Source organism: Arachis ipaensis, chromosome B7 (assembly GCF_059453495.1).
Source record: "Arachis ipaensis isolate K30076 ecotype BB chromosome B7, ASM5945349v1, whole genome shotgun sequence".
Lineage (NCBI taxonomy): Eukaryota > Viridiplantae > Streptophyta > Magnoliopsida > Fabales > Fabaceae > Arachis > Arachis ipaensis.
This window is the reverse complement of record NC_142442.1, coordinates 79543618-79564874: the sequence shown is the minus strand read 5'-3', so window position 1 is coordinate 79564874 and position 21257 is coordinate 79543618. Positions and strand designations below refer to the sequence as shown.

General features: G+C 35.3%; 2 protein-coding genes across 2 annotated transcripts; one reads left to right on the top strand and one right to left on the bottom strand.

The window, feature by feature from the left end:
- Window positions 1-11610: 11610 nt before the first annotated feature.
- Window positions 11611-15480, bottom strand: LOC107609968 (uncharacterized). Its single transcript, XM_016312030.3, has 4 exons — window positions 14444-15480; window positions 13081-13173; window positions 12883-12950; window positions 11611-12163 (listed from the first exon to the last, which is right to left on the bottom strand). Exons 1-4 carry the CDS (start codon window positions 15077-15079, stop codon window positions 11995-11997), a joined length of 966 nt encoding a protein of 321 aa, XP_016167516.2. The 5' UTR covers window positions 15080-15480; the 3' UTR covers window positions 11611-11994.
- Window positions 15481-16326: 846 nt separating this feature from the next.
- On the top strand, window positions 16327-17112 carry LOC107607218 (E3 ubiquitin-protein ligase ATL31-like). The gene has a single exon (XM_016309192.3). The coding sequence runs from the start codon at window positions 16327-16329 to the stop codon at window positions 17110-17112; it is 786 nt and encodes a 261-aa protein (XP_016164678.1).
- The last annotated feature ends 4145 nt before the right edge of the window (window positions 17113-21257 follow it).

Below are 21257 nucleotides of genomic sequence, written 5' to 3'. Positions count from 1 at the left end.
AGAGATATTTTTACAAGTGTTCCGATACATCTAATTTTAGTAGTTATACACCTGAGATATTTTAATATTATTTTAACCCACCTCCAAGCCAACCAATCACAACTCACCCTACACCCCCAAAACCTCCAAGGCTGTCTCATTTCATCATTTTGGCCGAAAATAACAAGAGAGAAAAGAGAGAAACTTTCATGAACACTTAATCTTCAAAGCTTGATTTCTTCTGAACTAAAACTCAAATCAAAACTCTGATTTCACCAAAATGATCCTCTCTTCTTCCTCTACATAACCATGTGACTTATCAAGGCTGGAAATAAGGTTAGATGGCTGTCTCTCTCCCTCTTCAATTCGGTTTTCAAGGAAAACCATGCAAAACATGTGTTTTCTTGATGTTCTTCCTTAGGAATCATGCTTAACTTGACTTGAGGACCAAGAAACGTTAATTTCCAGCAAGTCTAAGGTGAGATATCTCTTCCTAACGTGCTGAGGGAGATTTGGTCAGTTGAGAGTTTGTGGATTTAAAGTTGTTCTTGATGTGTTTTAGGAGGAAAAAGTGCTTTAAGAACACTTCAAAGAGTAACCGAATTTGGAGCAGCAAATCAAGGTAGGGTTTGACGAATTTAATCTTGATTGATTTTGTTTGAATTGTGTAATTATGATATGGTTTGGTTGTACTTGAAATTGATTGTTTATATGATTGATTCTTGGTGAAAATTTGGTGAAATTTTGATGAAATTTGATGAAATTCAAGCTTTAAAGTTCATGTTCTTGGAGCAGCTGGAAAACAAAACCCTAGGCCCTAAATTGGAGTTCAATTTGTGTTAAAATCATGTAGAAAAGATGGGGTTTTAGTGGCTGGGAATTTATTTTGAATTTTGGTAAAAATCGGTTGCTGAAAAGACTGAAAAACGGGTAAAAACAGAGAAAAAATCTGAAGAATTTATGAAGAACATGAAGAACACTTTGAGTGTGGTGAAGAACATTGAAGAACACCTTTTAGATCTTAGAAAGGGCAAGGTTGTAATTATTTTGGTGTTTGAGGGGTTATTTGGTAATTTCTGAAAGTTAGGGTGGTTAAAGTAGAAATATTAAAAGTTACGGGTGATAAAAAGTGAATTTCAAAGGTTAAAAGTAAAAGTAAGTTAATTTTCGAAAATTTAATGATAAAATAATAAATAACAATAAAATATTAAATAACAATATTTAATTAAAAATAATATTTTAATAAAAATAATAAAATAATGCAAAAAAGGCAGTTTTCTGTAAAAGCCTTAGAAAGACAACTTTAAGTGCAGAATCTCATAATTACCTTCATAAAACACTTAGGGAGTGGTAATAACATATTAGTGAGGCAAAGATAAAGGAAAGATAAGAAGTTAAAGAAGAGATAAAAATCAAAGAAAAAGTCTGTAAGGTTTTAATGACAGAAAAACAGACAGAAATTAGTGAACGAACTAGGGCAACATAGTTAGTCCTTGAGTTGCGACTAGGGTTAGGTATTATATGAAAAGTTAAACTATTTCAGTATAGACTTAATGATCCTATACTTGGGACAGACTAACTATTCATACCGAAATTTACCTAAGCTTTAAATACATACGTTAAACAGAGAAATCAGAGCAGAGTAGAGAAACACAGAGAACAGGGCAACCAGAGTAAAGTAAAGAGATAAAGAGAAAAAGAGTAATATAGATACAGAGGAAAGAGTAATCAGAAAAAAGTAAAGAGATACAGAGAACAGAGTAATCAGAGCAGAGTAAAAAGACAAAGTGAAAAGAGTAATATGATAAAGAGAATAGAGAACAAGCAGAGGGCCTGTTGAAAGGTCATTTGTTGCGTTAAGGCAACTCCATAGATATTTGTATATTCATCTGCTGCTTTTCTGTTGGCCCTAGAGGTCCTGTAGGCCCAAGTTCACCTACAGTGAGTTGTTATTCCTGTAGGCCGAAGTTCACCTACAGTGAATATCAATTGTGTATCTCAGGGTGTTTCTCCTGTAGGCTGAAGTTCACCTACAGAGAGTTGTGATTCCTGTAAGCCGAAGTTCACTTACAGAGGTGTCATTTCTGTAGGCCGAAGTTCACCTACAGAAAGTTATTGTGCTGTAATTAGACTTTTTCTATAAGCCGAAGTTCACTTACAGATGTGTTATTTCTGTAGGCTGAAGTTCACCTACAGAAATTTGTTGTGTTGTGTTTAGACTATTCCTGTAAGCCGAAGTTCACTTACGGGAGTGCTATTTCTGTAGGCCGAAGTTCACCTACAGAGAATAAGCCATATCTAGGACTAGTTCCTGGATAATGTTGGGCTGCAGGGTGTAAACCGACACGTGAGCTCATGGCCTGCATAGGACAGACATGCATCATACTTGGTTGTGCATTTTCTCTGTTATGATTGTTGAATGAATGTATGCTTTCTTTATTTGTATTCTATTCACTCTGTCTGTGTTTTATTTTCTTGTATTCTTTTGTTTGTGTTTTGCTTTCTGTTTTCTCTATTTTCTCTATTTATCTGTATCTTCTGTTCATTATTTCTCAGTATTCTGCTATATATCTGCTAAGCAACACAAATTAATGAACTTAACTAATAACCCCGGCCCTACTAAGAACTCCCCAGTTCTTACCCCTTCTCTCTCCCTTTCCCCTTCAGATGGAAGCATGAGTACCCTTCCGTAGTTTGCTGATGACTGTTCTGTAAAGAGGATTCCTCTCTAGGTAGTCTTCTGAGTCTAGGGTGAATATTGTTCTCTGTTTATATGTATATACTGTGAGACCAGCCAATGTCTACACCCCGTTTGTTCTTGAACTTCAACTTAAATCCTGTATACGAGACTCCTGTTGTGAGGCTACTTCATGAGGTACCAGAGAGACGTCCTGTGGAAAAGTCTGATCGTGCAGGGAAGTAGCAGATGATGTTCTATCTTTTGATGACGTTCCACCTGACTTGAGTTGTGAAGACTTAGAACGTACTTTCCCTCAGTTTAGTAGTTTAGAGGGACTAGGTGAGTATAGAGTCTAGGCTAGCCTAGGTGCCAGCTTAGGGACCTCTTGAACAGGTCAGGACCTGGGATGTTGTATGTATGTATATGTATATAGTTATTATCTAGCTATATCTAGGGGTGTTCTAACTAACAGTCTATATTCTAATAAAGGCTGGATCACCGAATGTTGCTAGCTACTTGTGATATATTTATGTGTGGTTGTTTATAATTGTTTTATCTGTTATTATTTGTGAATTGATTATAAATGATTCTGTTTATTAATTCAAACGTTTTCAAAAAAAAAAAAGTACCTCGCTAACTAACTATGCTTTTAACAACGAATCAGGCTCATATAATAAATAATAGATAATAATTAGGATGACAAATTGGTAGCACTCAGTTTCTGGTATGTCCTAGGCATACTGAAAATTGGGTCGTTACACATCAAGACCACTTCTATGAAGTTGTGGCCAAGAAGAAAGTGATTCCCGAGGTCCCTTTCAAGCTCAAAAAGGGTGAATATCCGGAGATCCGACATGAGATTCGAAGAAGAGGTTGGGAAGTTCTCACCAACCCCATTCAACAAGTCGAAATCTTAATGGTTCAAGAGTTCTATGCCAATGCATGGATCACCAAGAACCATGATCAAAGTGTGAACCTGGATCCAAAGAATTGGCGTACAATGGTTCGGGGGAAATACTTAGATTTCAGTCCGAAAAATGTAAGGTTGGCATTCAACTTGCCAATGATGCAAGGAGATGCACACCCCTACACTAGAAGGGTCAACTTTGATCAAAGGTTGGACCAAGTCCTCATAGACATTTGTGAAGAGGGCACTCAATGGAAGAGAGATTCAAGAAGGAAGCCGGTTCAACTAAGAAGGCATGACCTCAAGCCCGTGGCTAGGGGATGGTTGGAGTTCATCCAACACTCAATCATTTCCACTAGCAACCGGTCTGAAGTTACTATAGACCGGGCTATCATGATCCATAGCATCATGATTGGAGAGGAAGTAGAAGTTCATGAGGTTATATCCCTAGAACTCTACAAGGTAGCGGACAAGTCTTCTACTTTGGCAAGGTTAGCCTTCCCTCATCTCATTTGTCATCTCTGTAATTCAGCTGGAATTGACATAGAGGAAGACATCCTCATTGATGAGGACAAGCCCATCACTAAGAAAAGGATGGAGCAAACAAGAGATCCCACTCATGAACCTCAACAAGAGCATGAGGAAATTCCTCATCATGAAATTCTTGAGATACCTCAAGGGATGCATTTTCCTCCACAAAACTATTGGGAGCAAATTAACACGTCCCTAGGAGAATTAAGTTCCAACATGGGACAACTAAGGGTGGAGCACCAAGAGCATTCCATCCTCCTTCATGAAATTAAAGAAGATCAAAGAATCATGAGAGAGGAGCAACAAAGGCAAGGAAGAGACATTGAGGAGCTCAAGCACTCCATAAGATCTTCAAGAGGAAGAACTAGTCGCCATCACTAAGGTGGACCCGTTCTTTAATTTTCTTATTCTTTATTTTCTGTTTTTCGAATTTTTATGCTTTATGTTTATCTATGTTTGTGTCTTTATTACATGATCATTTATGCCTTAAAGCTATGAATATGAATCCATCACCTTTCTTAAATGAAAAATATTTCTAATTGAAAAAGAAAAAGAAGTACATGAATTTCGAATTTTAAAATAGTTTAATTATTTTGATGTGGTGGCAATACTTTTTGTTCTTCTGAATGAATGCTTGAACAGTGCATATTTTTTGAATTTTTTGCTCATGAATGTTAAAATTATTGGCTCTTCAAAGAATGATGGAAAAGGAAAAATATTATTTGATAATCTGAAAAATCATAAAATTGATTCTTGAAGCAAGAAAAAGCAGTGAAAAGCTTGCAGAAAAAAATATATATGCGAAAAAAAATGCGAAAAATAAGAGAAAAAAAGAAAAAGAAAAAGCAAGCAGAAAAAGCCAACAACCCTTTAAACCAAAAGGCAAGGGTAAAATAAAAAGGATCCAAGGCTTTGAGCATCAGTGGATAGGAGGGCCCTCAGGAATAAAATCCTGGCCTAAGCGGCTAAACCAAGCTGTCCCTAACCATGTGCTTGTGGCGTGAAGGTGTCAAGTGAAAACTTGAGACTGAGCGGTTAAAGTCGTGGTCCAAAGCAAAAAGAGTGTGCTTAAGAGCTCTGGACACCTCTAATTGGGGACTCTAGCAAAGCTGAGTCACAATCTGAAAAGATTCACCCAGTTATGTGTCTGTGGCATTTATATATCCAGTGGTAATACTGGAAAACAAAATGCTTAGGGTCACGGCCAAGACTCATAAAGTAACTGTGTTCAAGAATTAACATACCGAACTAGGAGAATCAATAACACTATCTGAATTTTGAGCTCCTATAGATGCCAATCATTCTGAACTTCAAAGGATAAAGTGAGATGCCAGAACTGTTCAGAAGCAAAAAGCTAATAGCCCCGCTCATCTAATTAAGACTGATCTTCATAGATGTTTTTGGAATTCATTGTATATTCTATTCTTTTTATCCTATTTGATTTTCAGTTGCTTGGGGACAAGCAACAATTTAAGTTTGGTGTTGTGATGAGCTGATAACTTATACGCTTTTTGGCATTGTTTTTAGTATGTTTTTAGTATATTTTAGTTAGTTTTTATTATGTTTTTATTATGTTTTTATTAGTTTTTAAATAAAAATTATATTTCTGGACTTTACTATGAGTTTATGTGTTTTTCTGTGATTTCAGGTATTTTCTGGCTGAAATTGAGAGACCTGAGCAAAAATCTGATTCAGAGGCTTTAAAAGGACTGCAGATGTTGTTGGATTCTGACCTCCCTGCACTCGAAGTGGATTTTCTGGAGCTACAGAAGCCCAATTGGCGCGCTCTCAATTGCGTTGGAAAGTAGACATCCTGAGCTTTCCAGAAATATATAATAGTCCATACTTTGCCCGAGATTTGATGGCCCAAATTGGTATTCTAAATCAGCATAGAAATTCTGGCATCAAAACACCAGAACTGGCATAAAAGCTAGAGTTAAACGCCCAAACTGGCACAAAAACTGGCGTTTAACTCCAAGAAAAGTCTCTACATGTGAAAGCTTCAATACTCAGCCCAAGCACACACCAAGTGGGCCCGGAAGTGGATTCTGCATCATTTACTCATTTCTGTAAACCCTAGGATACTAGATTTCTATAAATAGGACCTTTTGCTATTGTATTTTGAGATATATAGACTTTTACACACTTGATCATACTTTTGATCTCTTGATCACGTTTGGGGGCTGGCCATTTGGCCATGCCTGGACCTTTTGTTCTTATGTATTTTCAACGGTGGAGTTTCTACACACCATAGATTAAGGTGTGGAGCTCTGCTGTTCTTCATGAATTAATGCAAAGTACTATTGTTTTTCTATTCAACTCAAGTCTATTTCTTCTCCAAGATATTCATTCGCACTCAAGAACATGATGAATGTAATGATTATGTGACACTCATCACCATTCTCACCTATGAACGCGTGCCTGACAACCACTTCCGTTCTACATGAAATCAAGCTTGAATGTGTATCTCTTGGGTTTCTAATCTAAGATTAGAACCTTCGTGGTATAGGCTAGAATTATTGGCGGCCATTTTTGAGATCCGGAAAGTCTAAACCTTGTCTGTGGTATTCCAAGTAGGATCTGGGAAGGGATGACTGTGACGAGCTTCAAACTCGCGAGTGTTGGGCGCAGTGACAAACGCAAAAGGATCAATGGATCCTATTCCAACATGATCGAGAACCGACAGATGATTAGTCATGCGGTGACAGCGCATTTGGAACATTTTCACTGAGAGGACGGGAAGTAGCCATTGACAACGGTGATGCCCAACATAATGCTTGCCATGGAAAGGAGTATGATTGATTGGAAAAAGGCAATAGGAAAGCAAAGGTTCAGAAGGAACAAAGCATCTTCATACGCTTATCTGAACTTCCTACCAATGAATTACATAAGTATCTCTATCCTATTTTATATTTTATTCATATTTTAATTATCAATTCTCCATAACCATTTGAATCCGCCTGACTGAGATTTACAAGATGACCATAGCTTGTTTCAAGCCGACAGTCTCCATGGGATCGACCCTTACTCACGTAAGGTTTATTACTTGGACGACCCAGTACACTTGCTGGTTAGTTGTGCGGAGTTGTGACAAAGAAAAAGATTTGAAAATCAATTTTTGAAAAGATAAGAAGTTAGAAAGGATTTTGAAATTTGATTTTTGAAAAAGATATGATTGAAATGATTGAAATTATTTTGAAAAAGATTTGATTGCGAAGATATGATTGCAATTTATTAAAAAAAAGATATGATTGAAAAGATATGATTTGAGGAAGAAATTAAAAAGATATGATTTTGAAAATTAAATTTGATTACTTGACTAACAAGAAACAAAAAGATATGATTTTAAAATTTAAAGATTGAACCTTTCTTAATAGGCAAGTAACAACTTGAAATTTTTTAATCTAAAAATTAAATGTTAGTGAGATTTTCGAAAAAATGAAGTAAGAATAGGAAAAAGATTTTGAAATTATGAAACAAAATAAGAAAAAGATTTTGAAAATCAATCATAAATTTTCCGAAAATATGAAGGAAAAATTGAAAAAGATTTGATTTTTGAAAACGATTTGAAAAAGATAGAATTTTTAAATTGAAAATTTAATTTGACTCATAAGAAACAACTAGATTTTAAAATTTTTTTGAAAAAAGTCAACTCAAATTTTTGAATTTGATGAGAAGAAAAAGGGAAAGATATTTTTTATTTTTGAATTTTTAATGATGAGAGAGAAAAACATCAAAAAGACTCAAGACATAAAAATTTTGGATCAAAACAAAGGAAACATGCAAGAACACTTTGAATGCAAAGATGAACACTAAGAACACTTTGAAGATCATGATGAACATCAAGTATGTATTTTTGAAAAATTTTTAATAAAAGAAAACATGCAAGACACCAAACTTAGAAATTTTTAATATTTAGACACTAAGAATTCAAGAATGCATATGAAAAATAAGAAAACACACAAAACAAGAAATTTTAAAGATCAAACAAGAAGACTTACCAAGAACAACTTGAAGATCATGAAGAACACATGCATGAGTTTTCGAAAAAATGCAAGAAAATTATAAAAACATGCAATTGACACCAAACTTAAAAATTGACACAAGACTCAAACAAGAAACACAAAATTATTTTTGGTTTTATGATTTTATTAAAAAAATTTTTTGTATTTTATTTTCGAAAATTATTTTGGGAAGAACGAGAAAGAAGAATTTTTTTTTTGTATTTTTCGAAATTAAGAAATAAAAAGTTTAAAAATAAAATAAAATTACCTAATCTGAGCAATAAGATGAACCGTCAGTTGTCCAAAATCGAACAATCCCCGGAAACGGCGCCAAAAACTTGGTGCGCAGAAATTGTGTCGGTTCCATTCCTTGGTAACGGCGCTAAAAACTCAATACGCACGTTCATGATCTTAGTTCTTTGTCACAACTTCGCACAACTAACCAGCAAGTGCACTGAGTCGTCCAAGTAATAAACCTTACGTGAGTAAGGGTCGATCCCACGGAGATTGTCGGCTTGAAGCAAGCTATGGTCACCTTGTAAATTTCAGTCAGGCGGATTCAATTGATTATGGAGATTTAGTAATTAAAAGATAAATAAAATATAAAATAAAGATAGTGATACTTATGTAATTCATTGGTGAGAATTTCAGATAAGCGTATAGAGATGCGTTCGTTCCTCCTGAACTTCTGCTTTCCTATTGTCTTCATCCAATCATTCATACTCCTTTCTATGGCAAGCTATATGTTAGGCATCACCGTTGTCAATGGCTACATCCTGTCCTCTCAGTGAAAATGGTCCAATGCCCTGTCACTACATGGCTAATCATCTGTCGGTTCTCGATCATACTGGAATAGGATCCATTGATCCTTTTGCGTCTGTCACTACGCCCAGCACTCGCGAGTTTGAAGCTCGTCGCAGCCATCCCTTTCCAGATCCTACTCGGAATACCACAGACAAGGTTTAGACTTTCCAGATCTCAAGAATGGCCGTCCATGGATTCTAACTTATACCACGAAGATTCTGATTAAGGAATCCCAAAGATACTCATTCAATCTAAGGTAGAACGGAAGTGGTTGTCAGGCACGCGTTCATAGGTTGGGAATGATGATGACTGTCACGATCATCACATTCATATTGAAGTGCGAATGAATATCTTAGAATCAGAATAAGCTTGAATTGAATAAAAAAACGATAGTACTTTGTATTAATTCATGAGGAACAGCAGAGCTCCACACCTTAATCTATGGTGTGTAGAAACTCTACCGTTGAAAATACATAAGTGATAATGGAGTTCATTGGTCTCGGCCCCAGAGGGGAACCGGAGTAACCAAGACTTAAAATGATCCGAAGATGATCTAAATACAATAGTAAAAAGTCCTATTTATACTAAACTAGTTACTAGGGTTTACAGAAATGAGTAATTGATGCAGAAATCCACTTCCGGGGCCCACTTGGTGTGTACTTGGGCTGAGCATTGAGCTTTACACGTGTAGAGGCTTCTCTTGGAGTTAAACGCCAGTTTGTAACCTGTTTCTGGCGTTTAACTCCACTCTGCAACCTGTTTCTGGCGTTTAACTCCAGAATGCAGCATGGAACTGGCGTTGAACGCCAGTTTGCGTCGTCTAAACTCGGGCAAAGTATGGACTATTATATATTGCTGGAAAGCACTGGATGTCTACTTTCCAACGCAATTGAGAGCGCGCCATTTGGAGTTCTGTAACTCCAGAAAATCCACTTTGAGTACAGGGAGGTCAGAATCCAACAGCATCTGCAGTCCTTCTTCAACCTTTGAATATGATTTTTGCTCAAGTCCCTCAATTTCAGCCAGAAAATACCTGAAATCACAGAAAAACACACAAACTCAAAGTAAAATCCAAAAATATAATTTTTATTTAAAAACTAATAAAAATATACTAAAAACTATGTAAAAACAATACCAAAAAGCGTATAAATTATTCGTTCATCATGGAGCTCCTACACAACCATGAAAATAGCCCACTAACAACTTAATTAACAACTTCATTATTCCTAATTAATTTTGTGCGCGGAATGGGAAACGGGAAAACCAACTCCCCCAATCTACTGGTCAACATCCACGCGTCCCACTCCCATCAAGACATGCCTTGACATCATTGCATGCTGACGTCCTGAGTCATTGCATGTGCATGGGAAATTGGCTATAAATTGTAGTGCTTGCTATGATTTATGAACTATTTTTAATTTTAAGGGATGTGCTTAAATTAAATCGCCTTAGCCAAGGTTAATTCTGGTTCTCATCTTAAGTCGTCATCCCTTGATACGATTTATGGTTGATTTAAAACCATTAAATTGCTCTCACCTAATGTAATTTATGTGTATATTGATAAATTATTCTATCTGATCAATGTGATTTATTTTATGTTTTGTTTCTGTTTTATCTATATTTTGTTTTTTCGACCTTCACAAGAAGTATCGACCAAACTTGTCTAATGATCTCAATTCGAGTAGATACGACTAGAAATTTTTAGAGTGAGCGAGTGTGAATGAATGAAAGCTCTCTAGTTTATTGAAACTAATCCTATTCATAGAGAAAAAAAATCTTAAACTAACTAGTATAATCTTGGACTTAAAGTAAACTTGCACCTTAAATAGTCTTGGACCTTATACTTCAAGAAGACTTGCACTTCAAGTAGTCTTGAACTTTAAGCAAACATAGATATCAAACATAAGATAAATTGACCATCAAACCAAACTCATTCTTATTTTCTCTAATTATGGTATGCTTCATGCATATATAATCTTCGACTTTAACTGCTGAATTCTTTTTAACATAGACCATTTGTGCCAAATTTTTGACACATCAGTTTCTAGTTTTAGCCATCTATTTTTTTTATTTACATTTATATGTATTAAAACTAGGATTACTTGCTAATAATGATTTATTGTTAGACCACTCATGCTAGATGTAAGAAAGTTAAGAGAGAGCATTAGAAAAAAGATTTGTGTATATTCAAGTTGTGTATAATGATACAATATAGGAAGATATTTATAAGTACTAAGCGAATCGAAAAAATAAAGACGTAATAACCTATAATAAATATTTAAATATGCTAAATAATTCTAATAAATACTAATTGATCATAATATATTCTAATACTAGAATTAAAGAAATAAAATTATTTAACACTTAAAAATATAATCCAATCTCAATACATTCGATAAGTTTTCGTACATTTTTATTGAACTCTATTTTCACACTGTTGACCACAATATCTTCAATATAGTTCAATTCAAACATAGTGGTGGTTATAACTTAATCATCTGTGCCACCCTTAGAATTTGATGTTTAAAATTCGAGCTTATAGCATCCTTAAAGAATGCAACTTTTTATATCCTAGATGCGATTTTGAAACACTAAAGTGAAACAAAGTTACATCCTTGTTAATAAGTATAGGTTTTAGTCTAGTGGTAAGCAATGTTAGTGACACAGTGGTAAGTGATTAATCCAACACAGAGAGAGACCGAAAATTACGAAAAATTCTTAAGTGTTCTTACTGCAAATTATAATTATTGCACTAATCTATTAGTTGAATGGAAAATCATTAATAGTTATTTATAATAAAGTCATTTTAATATATGTGGCATAAATTAATTGGAGAACAAATCTTTTTATTTACTACGAGAGTACCTAAGAATGACTCGAAATCTACCAATCTAACAAGCCACTGAACTCCTTTTCATTTAACTGTTTCCAATAGCAATAGCCAACAGGCCTCACCTCAGCTTTAGAACCAGCCAAATTTTAAAAAGAATGTGCCTCAACAGAGTCACCCAATATTCAGGGAAACCTGCTTTTTCCTTCTTCTGTTATTATGTGAAGATTTCCTTTCTCCATGTGCTCTGTTTGGTTACTCACACTCCGTTGTTGGTTTCACAGTTGATGATGAATGGGCTCTCTGGAGGTAGCTGAAAATCCACTAGAAAGGATATCAATATCTTGAGGAATTCACTGGTCTTCTCCACATTTAAGGCATGCCCTGCATTCCTAATTAGTACCATTTGTGCATTCTCACCCAAATGCCTGTGTTACCAAATGCAATGCCAATGAGTATTATATTTAAAAGTGGTGAAACTCTTAAATAAGAATAAGTTCAATGGACAATGCTCTAATAACTCTTAAATAAACACCTAAATTGGTCCTTAAAGAATTCAAAACTGGACACTTTGATTTCCAAAAAATTTTTATTCTCTAGAAATCCTCGAGAATTACTCTCGTTGGACAGATTTATCCTTCTGTCAGCTTTGAAAGGAGACTAATTTGTCTAATAGTAATATTTTGGAACCTAATGGTTTTATAATAAAAATAGGGACTTATTTGGGCAACATGTATATTAAAAGTTTGATTAAAAGTATCAAATGGACCAATCTGTCTAACGAGAGTAAGTCTCGAAGACTTCTAGAGGATAAAAATTTGTTAGGGACTAAAATATCTAATTCAAAATTTCTTGGAGACCGATTTAGTGCTTAATCTTTATATTATATCTACACTATTGTATTGCCTTAGTGCATCAAGCACCAAGTTTGACTAGATGCATTTAAGGTTTCTCCCAAAATCAGCGTTTCATCTTTGGCATGATCACAATAAAAATGTCATCCCACTGCACTAAGGATATTTAGCTTATTTATTTATACATCATATCAATATTCTTTTGTCTAAATATGACATGATAAACTTGTATCTGTATAAGAATTTCAGTTAAAACTGAATAGGTAGAATAAGAGAGTTCATCAAATATTAACCTTTTCAATCGGTAACCAAGCTCCAAAGGGAACACTTGATCATGCTCTCCCCAGATAATTAACGTAGGCTGCAGTAGAAGATAAAATTAAGCCTTCTGCTTTAGCTTTTAGTATAGGAAACTCAATAATCATTGAAAAGAAGAAATGATAAACAAGAGCCAAAGATATTATGGTACTAAAAGGGAAGTAGAGATGAACCTGAGAAATCCTGGGGATGTCACAAAGTTTTCTGTCCTTTGCAATGGCTCGGATTAGTTCTCTCCGTTCTTCTACATAGTCCCTGCACATTGCCTAACAAAAATTCACCCATTTAAGAATACTCCAATCCTTCCTAGTCATATAGATGAATTGAACACAAGACTCAAGTCTTTAGGTCTTGTTGGTCAAAATAGCAGCTGAAACATCATCCAATTCTATTATTTGCCATCATATTTTACAATTCTTCTTTTCCTTTTATCCTATACCTAGTTAATGATCACCTAAGTTTTAGTAAGTGAGAGTTTAATTTTGACATATTGATGGTATAAAACTATTTTACACAATTCTAATTACATCAGTTCTTTGAATTATTATTCATGCGGTAATGGTGAACAATAGTTAATTTTGCTTATGTAGCGATAAATAATTAGATAAACATCTAAAACCTCTTTATCTAGTACATCAAAATCAAATTCAACTTATAATAGTGCTGCAAATTTGAGTTAAATTACTTTCTCAACCTCAAAGAACTAACGAGGGGCTAACTTGAGTTAAGTTTCGTTCTAAATCACGAAACCTATTTTGACTCCCTAAAACATATGAAGACAAAATGTATGAGCATTCCACCGTTTTATGCTAGACTAATCCAACTGTTCCACGCAAGGCTAAGCAAAACAGAGTCCCAATTCCATTTGTTTGGGGAACCCCAGAAGAAACTATTTAATTTATTACAGTTGATAACTAACCAAAACCAACCAATCAAACACCCATATAGGAAAATATTTTTCTTTTCTATTTTTGTTCTGGGCCCTTGGAGACAGGGTGGTTTGCAATTTGCATGAAAATTTAGTGTGAAGTGACAAAAATACACCAACCAATATTTCCACGAAACAAAAACGAAATCTAGCCATGCAATTGAGATGAGCAAAAGTAGAACACGTTAACATAATATCCTAATTAAGGAGAGATGACGAGTAAGAAAAATTAATTACTTTTTTAATAATTAAGGGAATGTTTAGAAAAATAATTAAAAAACTATATCATTACTCTTATCTGAAACATCCAAATAGTTGAAAAATTATACAATAATGACATCCGAATTTAAGATTTTAAGATTTAGAATTAAAAAATACCACTCAACTCAACCACAATAATCCTAGCCATATGATAAATTAGCGAAATTGATGAAATGGAGGAATGATATCCAATTCATCACTTTGCAATTGCATTGTTTGTGACGTGAATTTACACTTCCTGCACACCACATTGCCTCAAACTTAAATCCATATATTTACTATTTAGAAAGAAAAACAAGGGTAAGTTAAAGTAAATAAGAGGGGATAAAAAAGTGTTACAGGCTTACATCAATGAAATCATAGAGGATGCAAGAAGGCAACCAAGCAACAGGAGGAGGCCTAAAGAACGTATATCCAACAAGCTCCCTCAGCCTCTCCGGACTCTGAGGCACCAAAATGCAGGCAGCTTCTTCCAAATCCGAAACAGGAAACAACCCTTCTTTGATATCTTTCTCTTCCATGCATACTCCCGAGCAGCACACCACCACTCTCTCCACCACTTCCGCTCCGTACATCGCCGCCATCCGGTACCCCACGAACCCGCCGTAGCTCAGCCCCACCACCGTCACCCGCCCGACCATCCCGTTCGCCTCCACCACCCGCATCACGCTCTCCGACTGGAACCCCTCGCTCCGTTCGGCTCGGCTCGTGTGGGACCCGCCGAAGAACAGGAGGTCCGGAACGTACACGTTGAAGTGTGGAGTTACGTGTCGGATGACGTCACCCCATTGCCAGAGCGCGTTGGCTCCGAGCCCGTGGATTAAGAGGAGGTTCGGTTTGGAAGAGGCTCGGGTTTTGGGGACCCAGCAGTGCATGACGGTTCCGTTCCTGAGGTCCGTGATGGTCGGTCGGAGACCCGAACCTGTGAAGGCTGACCGGTAGCACCGGTTTCTGGTTTCGGTCAAGCTAAAGCACATTGTCATGATCAGGTACAGGTACAATAGAAATGTGTAGAAACCGGAAGAAAAGTAAACCAAATTTTCAAGATAATAATAAAAAAAAAAAGAAACTGTGGATATGGAAGAGTAAGCCTATTATTATGTGTTGATCACATATGCGAACAAGACACTTGGAAGATTGGTTGGGAGATAAATCGGTAACTGAAGGTTATTTTGGTGTTTTAGTTTGTTAGTTGTAGTTGAAGAAAGGGATTGGACTTCTTGTGTTGTTATTAGAACATGGATGCTAATGGTGGTTACGTGGTGAACCAAACATGTTATGCTTGTGTAGTTTGTGTGTGAGCGGAATCTATAGCGATGACAAGGGGAAAATGAGTGGGACAGAAGATGATGATTGAGGGGAAATGAATGGATTGTTTGATTTCGGAAGAGAAGAAAAAAATGGAATAAAATAAGAATCACCAGTTCATGACATGTGTTCACTCGCTATTTGTACTTATGCTATTTGTATTTACTAGGATAAAAAATGTTGATCCATTATAGAAATTTATTAGTAATTGTCGACTGATACTAATAATTATTATTTTTAATTTAAAAAAAATTATATATAAAAATTTATATGAGTAAAGTATCGTTTTTGCCCCCAATGTTTGGGGTAAATCTTATTTGTGTCCCTAACGTTTAAATCGTCCTATTTGTATCTCTAACGTTTGTAAAAGTGATTTAATGTTATCCTACTGTCAATTACACATCATGAGCGCTTTAGTTTGAGTTTTAGAAATCTCTTCTTGAAGTTAGAATACAAATGTCTGGGATAGAATCGATGATCCACTCCGAAAAATAGCTCATCAAAAGTTGAAACTAATTCCTACAACATTTACATAATTCACTTTTCTAGGGATATAATTGAATCTAAACACAAATAGTGGGTATAATATTAAAATCGAACACATCCAAGTGAGACCTAATTGAAAAGGAAAAACTACCATTTGTACCCATAAATTTTGCGAACGCTGACAAAAGTACCCATCAAACAAGAAAACTAACGTTGTACCCATAAAAGATGGGTTCCATGTGACAATAGTGTCGAAATCGTGATTTTTCGTTGACTTTTTAATAAAATTCCCAAATTACCCCTTCTATCTTCTTCCCCAAATTCCAAATTTCACAACCCTCATCCTTCGTCTTCCTCTCCTGCTGCCAACCACCAAAAAATTAAAAAGATTAAAAATTGTGGATTATTAATTATCTGAGGTTATTCTTCAAATATTATGGTTTATTCCACCGTGAAGCACCTCAAAACGGGTCACAGTGCGTCGCTTCAGTGCACTGTGTGCTTGAGCGAGTTCAAGGACATGGACAAGCTCAGACTTTTGCCAAAGTGCAGTCACGTGTTTCACCCCGAGTGCATCGACGCGTGGCTCGCCTCGCACGTGACTTGTCCTGTCTGCAGGGCCAAGATGAAGTCGGAAAACATGGAGTTCAAGGTGGAGATTCAGGAGTTAGAGGGAAGTGCCAACCATATGTTCGATGAAATGTCTGAGAGAATGGGTGAGGTTTCTTGTGATGGGAACGAAGGTGGGGTTGGTGAGGGAGATGATGGGGTTTTTGGGGAGTGTCATGGGACCTCAAAGGTGAGAGCTTTTGGGTTGTTGGTGAGTTCCCACTCTACGGGTCACTCTCTTGTGGAACCGGGGAAGAGCTTGGAGTGGTTCACTTTGCGATTGCCTGAGGAATTGAGGAAGCAGATTCTGGAAGCCAATCATAAGTGTAGTGGTGGTAGTGGTGGGATGAAGCGTTCGACAAGCTACGACGTCGTTTTGCAGAGTGAAGTTGGTGAAGGTAGTAGTAGTAATAAGGGGAGTAAGAATAGTAGGTGGGTGTTGTCTATGACACCTCCGTTTGTTTCTCGCAGTTGGGGTCATTTTAGTACTTCTTTTAGTTTGGCACCGTCAAATGAGTGCTCAACATGCTCTGGGATTCCTAGGCTTTGGGGTTCTTCAGCGGCAAGGGAAGAGAAAGGATGTGAAGGGAGAGAGGGTTTGCAACTGGTATGATGAAAATTCGAAGAATGAGGGTTGTAGAATTTGGAATTTGGGGAAGAAGATAGAAGGGGTAATTTGGGAATTTTATTAAAAAGTCAACGAAAAATTACGATTTGGACACTATTGTCACATGGAATCCATCTTTTATGAGTACAACTTTAGTTTTCTTGTTTGATGGGTATTTTTGTCAGTGTTCACAAAATTCATGGGTACAAATGGTAGTTTTTCCAATTGAAAATGAATACATCCAAGTGAGAATAATTGAAAAATATAATCTGATTTGTTAGTATAATTGATAGTAGGATAACATTGAATCACTTTTATAAACGTTAAGGATACAAATAAGACGATTTAAACGTTAGGGACACAAATAGAACTTACCCCAAACGTTGGGGATAAAAATGATACTTTACTCAAAATTTATTGTAAAGTGTATAAAATTATTCGATCATTTATTTTTCAAAGACCCAATAGTCTTATAATTTTTCTAGTCCATATTAACAAATTTTACTTAAATGTAAAAATTATTATATTTGTATATTTTAAACAAATATTGTTATACTTTATTACTGTTATACAACTCAAAAAATTAAAATTTTAATAAAAATGATTTATATTGTAGTGACACAAACAAAAATATTAACTAAGTATCATTTAGTTATATTATTAGACTCTTAATGTATGTTCCGTGCCACGTATAGATCATATACTTAATCTACTTTATTATATTTATAAAAATATTAGATGTTTAAATGTTAAACCAAATTAACCAAGTTGTTAAAATTTAAACTTCAATCACACTCCTCCTCTTTTATCTCCTCCTTCTCCTCTTCCTCCTCTTTTAATGTTATCATTATCGGACCACTATCACCGTCGTTGTTGCTGTCACCATTGTCTTTGATGCTGTCGCTGTCACCATTGTCGCTTTTTTTCATCCTCCTCCTCCTCCTTTTAACGTTGCTGTCGCTGTTGTCTTTATAAATTGAATATATCTTTTTTATTGAGTGAAATTGAAAAGGTACAAATGTCTTTTATATTATTTTTCTATGCTTAATATTTGTGTGTTATATATGTGAATTTGTATGCTATGTAGAATAAAAATATGTGCTATACTTAAACATGTGCTGTAATAAACTAGAATTTGTTTAATGATTTTTGATAAATTAGTGTGAGTTACTAGACTATTAGTTTCGATTACTAACCAAAGGAGATGTGTTGAGTGCACCCAGAGTTTGTCGTGCTGCACTCTCTGTGGATCCTAACCACCAAGAAATATTAGAACTGCATATCAAAGTTAATAGTCATGAGCCATGATGACATACTTAAAAAGAGTGTCAACAATACCTTTGTGTGTGTGTTTTTGGAAAATAGAACTTATAATGTAACATTGGCTTGCAATGAATGGTGATCAGTTTTGGTGCGTGGCAGAAGTTAGGCCAATTAAGAGATTGTAATATAAGAACAGCGTTGCAAGTATAGCTCTTAACCAGCTAAAATCCGCCTCACAAATTGAGAACGGTGTCACAAAAATTAGAATAAAAATACTGGGAGTATGAGTCCCAGGTCGTCTCCCAACAAGTTGCAAGAAAGAATGCTAATTTATTAATCAGGAGTTTTCAAGAGAGTTTGAGTTTGGATAATGAGCAATTAAATAATTGTAAATTAAAGCAATAAAAACTAAGAATGATTATTAATATTCTAGATAACAAGCCTTGACTGGGGGAATGATTAATTGGAAGTTCTATCCTTGTTGGAATCTCTTAAGTGTAGTATTAAAAGGGTTGTTGTTTTCACTTAGTTAACCCTTACTAAATAAAGGAAAGTCAAGTGATTGAGCTAACTCTTATTCGCAAATCCTAGTCCTCTTCCTTGGGAAGGTCTAGCGTTAGTAAATACAGAACTAGCCAACAACTTCCAGTTTAATCAGCACTTAAGCCTTCCAACTCAAGTGTCTCCTTTTAATCAACCCCATGTCAAGTATGGAGTTTACTCCATTGACATGAATAAAACACTCATAAAAATATAAGAAGAAGACATGATAAATTAAATAAGATGGGGATTTAAAATTAATTAAAAGTAAAAATAATCCTTTGCATTAACAATCCATGAAAATAATCCAATTACTACTCTAAACAAGAATTAAGAATATGGAATAAATAAAAGAGTAAGTAACGAAACAAACTAGAATAGTGTCTTCAACGGAGGTAATGACTCTTCAATATTCAAAAGAAAAATTAATAAACTATGAATGTAAAAGAGAACCTTGAGGGAAAGTAATCCTCTCTAAATTCAGATCTAAAAACCTAAAAAACTATCCTAATGAGAATATGTCAATGTGTATATCCGTATATCGAGTCTCTGCATGTTCCCTGGCTTTATTCTGTATTTTTGGGCCGAAAACTGGGTCAAAACGCGGCCCGAAATCGTCCCCAGCATTTTCTGTTAATTTTGCAGATCGCGCAGGTCACGCGTACGCGTCAGTCACACGTGCGCGTCATTCAGTGATTTTCCTTGTCATGCGTACGCATCGTCCACGCGTGCGCGTCATTCGTGTAGACTCCAATCCGCGCGTACGCGTCAGGCACGCGCACGCGTCGCTGCAAATTTCTCCATGTCGCGCGCACACGTGAGCTATGCGTACGCGTCGATGCTCGCTGGTCATCTCCTTAATTTCTTGTGTTCCTTCCATTTTTGCAAGCTTCCTCTCCATTCTCTAGGCCATTCCTGCCTTATAAAGCCTGAAACACTTAACACACGGATCACGACATCGAATGGTATAAAGGAGAATTAAAATATACTAATTAAAGATCTCTAAGAAGTAAGTTTTCAACCATAGAACAAAACTAGGAAGGAATTATAAAATCATGCAATTAGTATGAATAAGTGGGTGAAGACTTGATGAAACCACTCAATTAAACACAAGATAAACCATAAAATAGTGGTTTATCAACCTCCCCACACTTAAACATTAGCATGTCTTCATGCTTAGCTTAAGGAGATAAAGTAAATAAGTAGGGGAAAGTAAGACTCATGCAATGCAATGCAACCTATGTATATGAATGCAACTATATGCTTAAAATGACTTTGCCTAATTGGTTAAAATAAATAAGTTCTTCAAACATAAATCAAATTTCAGTAATTCAGATTATACAGTAAAAATAAGTAAACTTGTAGGAAGACAGTTCATGAAAGCAGGGAACGTAGAATTAAGCGTTGAACCCTTACTGATGGTGTATATGCACTCTAGTCACTCTAGTGTATAGGGTAATCACTCTATTCTTCTCTAATCATGCTTTCTAAACCTTGTTCTTCACCTAACCAATCAACAAATATTTAATGCACCAATACAAACATCATGAGGTCTTTTCAAGGTTGTAATGGGGTCAAGGTAAAGGTGAGGGTATATATATGGCTAAGTGGGCTATAAATTGAATCCTTGATTAACCTAAACTCTTACCTATACATACTCTATATTCTTCTTAAATCATGCCTAGCTACCCAAAATTTTTCCACTTTTGTATTACATACTCATGCATCAACTTTTCTCTTAACTTGTATTACATATGCATTGATTTTTCATTAAACTTAACTTAGCATTGGGGTAATTTTGTCCCCTTATTTATTTATTTAATTACTTAATATCTTTTATATATATATATATATATATATATAGAAACATAAACATAGCTTATCAATGCACATGGATTTATAATAATTTTTCTAGTTTCACATGAGTAGGTACCCAAATTCTCAATATTTCTCAATGTAAGAACCTAACACATTCCCTTGTTAACCCATGTTCCCATAGTTTTCTCACACTTAATTAATACACAATCTCTATCTTAAGCTAATCAAAAATTCAATTTGGGGTAATTAATTTGTTTTTCCGCTTAAGGCTAGTGATGTGGTAAAATATAGAACGAAGGGGATTTAAAAGGCTCAAAGTGGCTAACAAAGGTAAATGGAAGGGTAGGCTATTTGGGATAAGTGAATTAATAAAATAATGGCCTCAATCATATGCATGCATATAACACATTAAATATTGGTCATTGATGAGCGGATAATTTATACGCTTTTTGGCATTATTTTTAGTATATTTTTAGTAGAATCTAGTTACTTTTAGGGATATTTTCATTAGTTTTTATGTTAAATTTACA

Coding starts and splice junctions, on each gene's coding strand:
- LOC107607218 (XM_016309192.3), top strand. CDS start 16,327: ATGGTTTATTCCACCGTGAAGCACCTCAAAACGGGTCACAGTGCGTCG.
- LOC107609968 (XM_016312030.3), bottom strand. CDS start 15,079: ATGACAATGTGCTTTAGCTTGACCGAAACCAGAAACCGGTGCTACCGG. Junction 13,174..14,443: donor TCCTCTATGATTTCATTGAT/GTAAGCCTGTAA, acceptor AATTTTTGTTAG/GCAATGTGCAGGGACTATGT. Junction 12,164..12,882: donor CTTGGTTACCGATTGAAAAG/GTTAATATTTGA, acceptor TTGGTAACACAG/GCATTTGGGTGAGAATGCAC.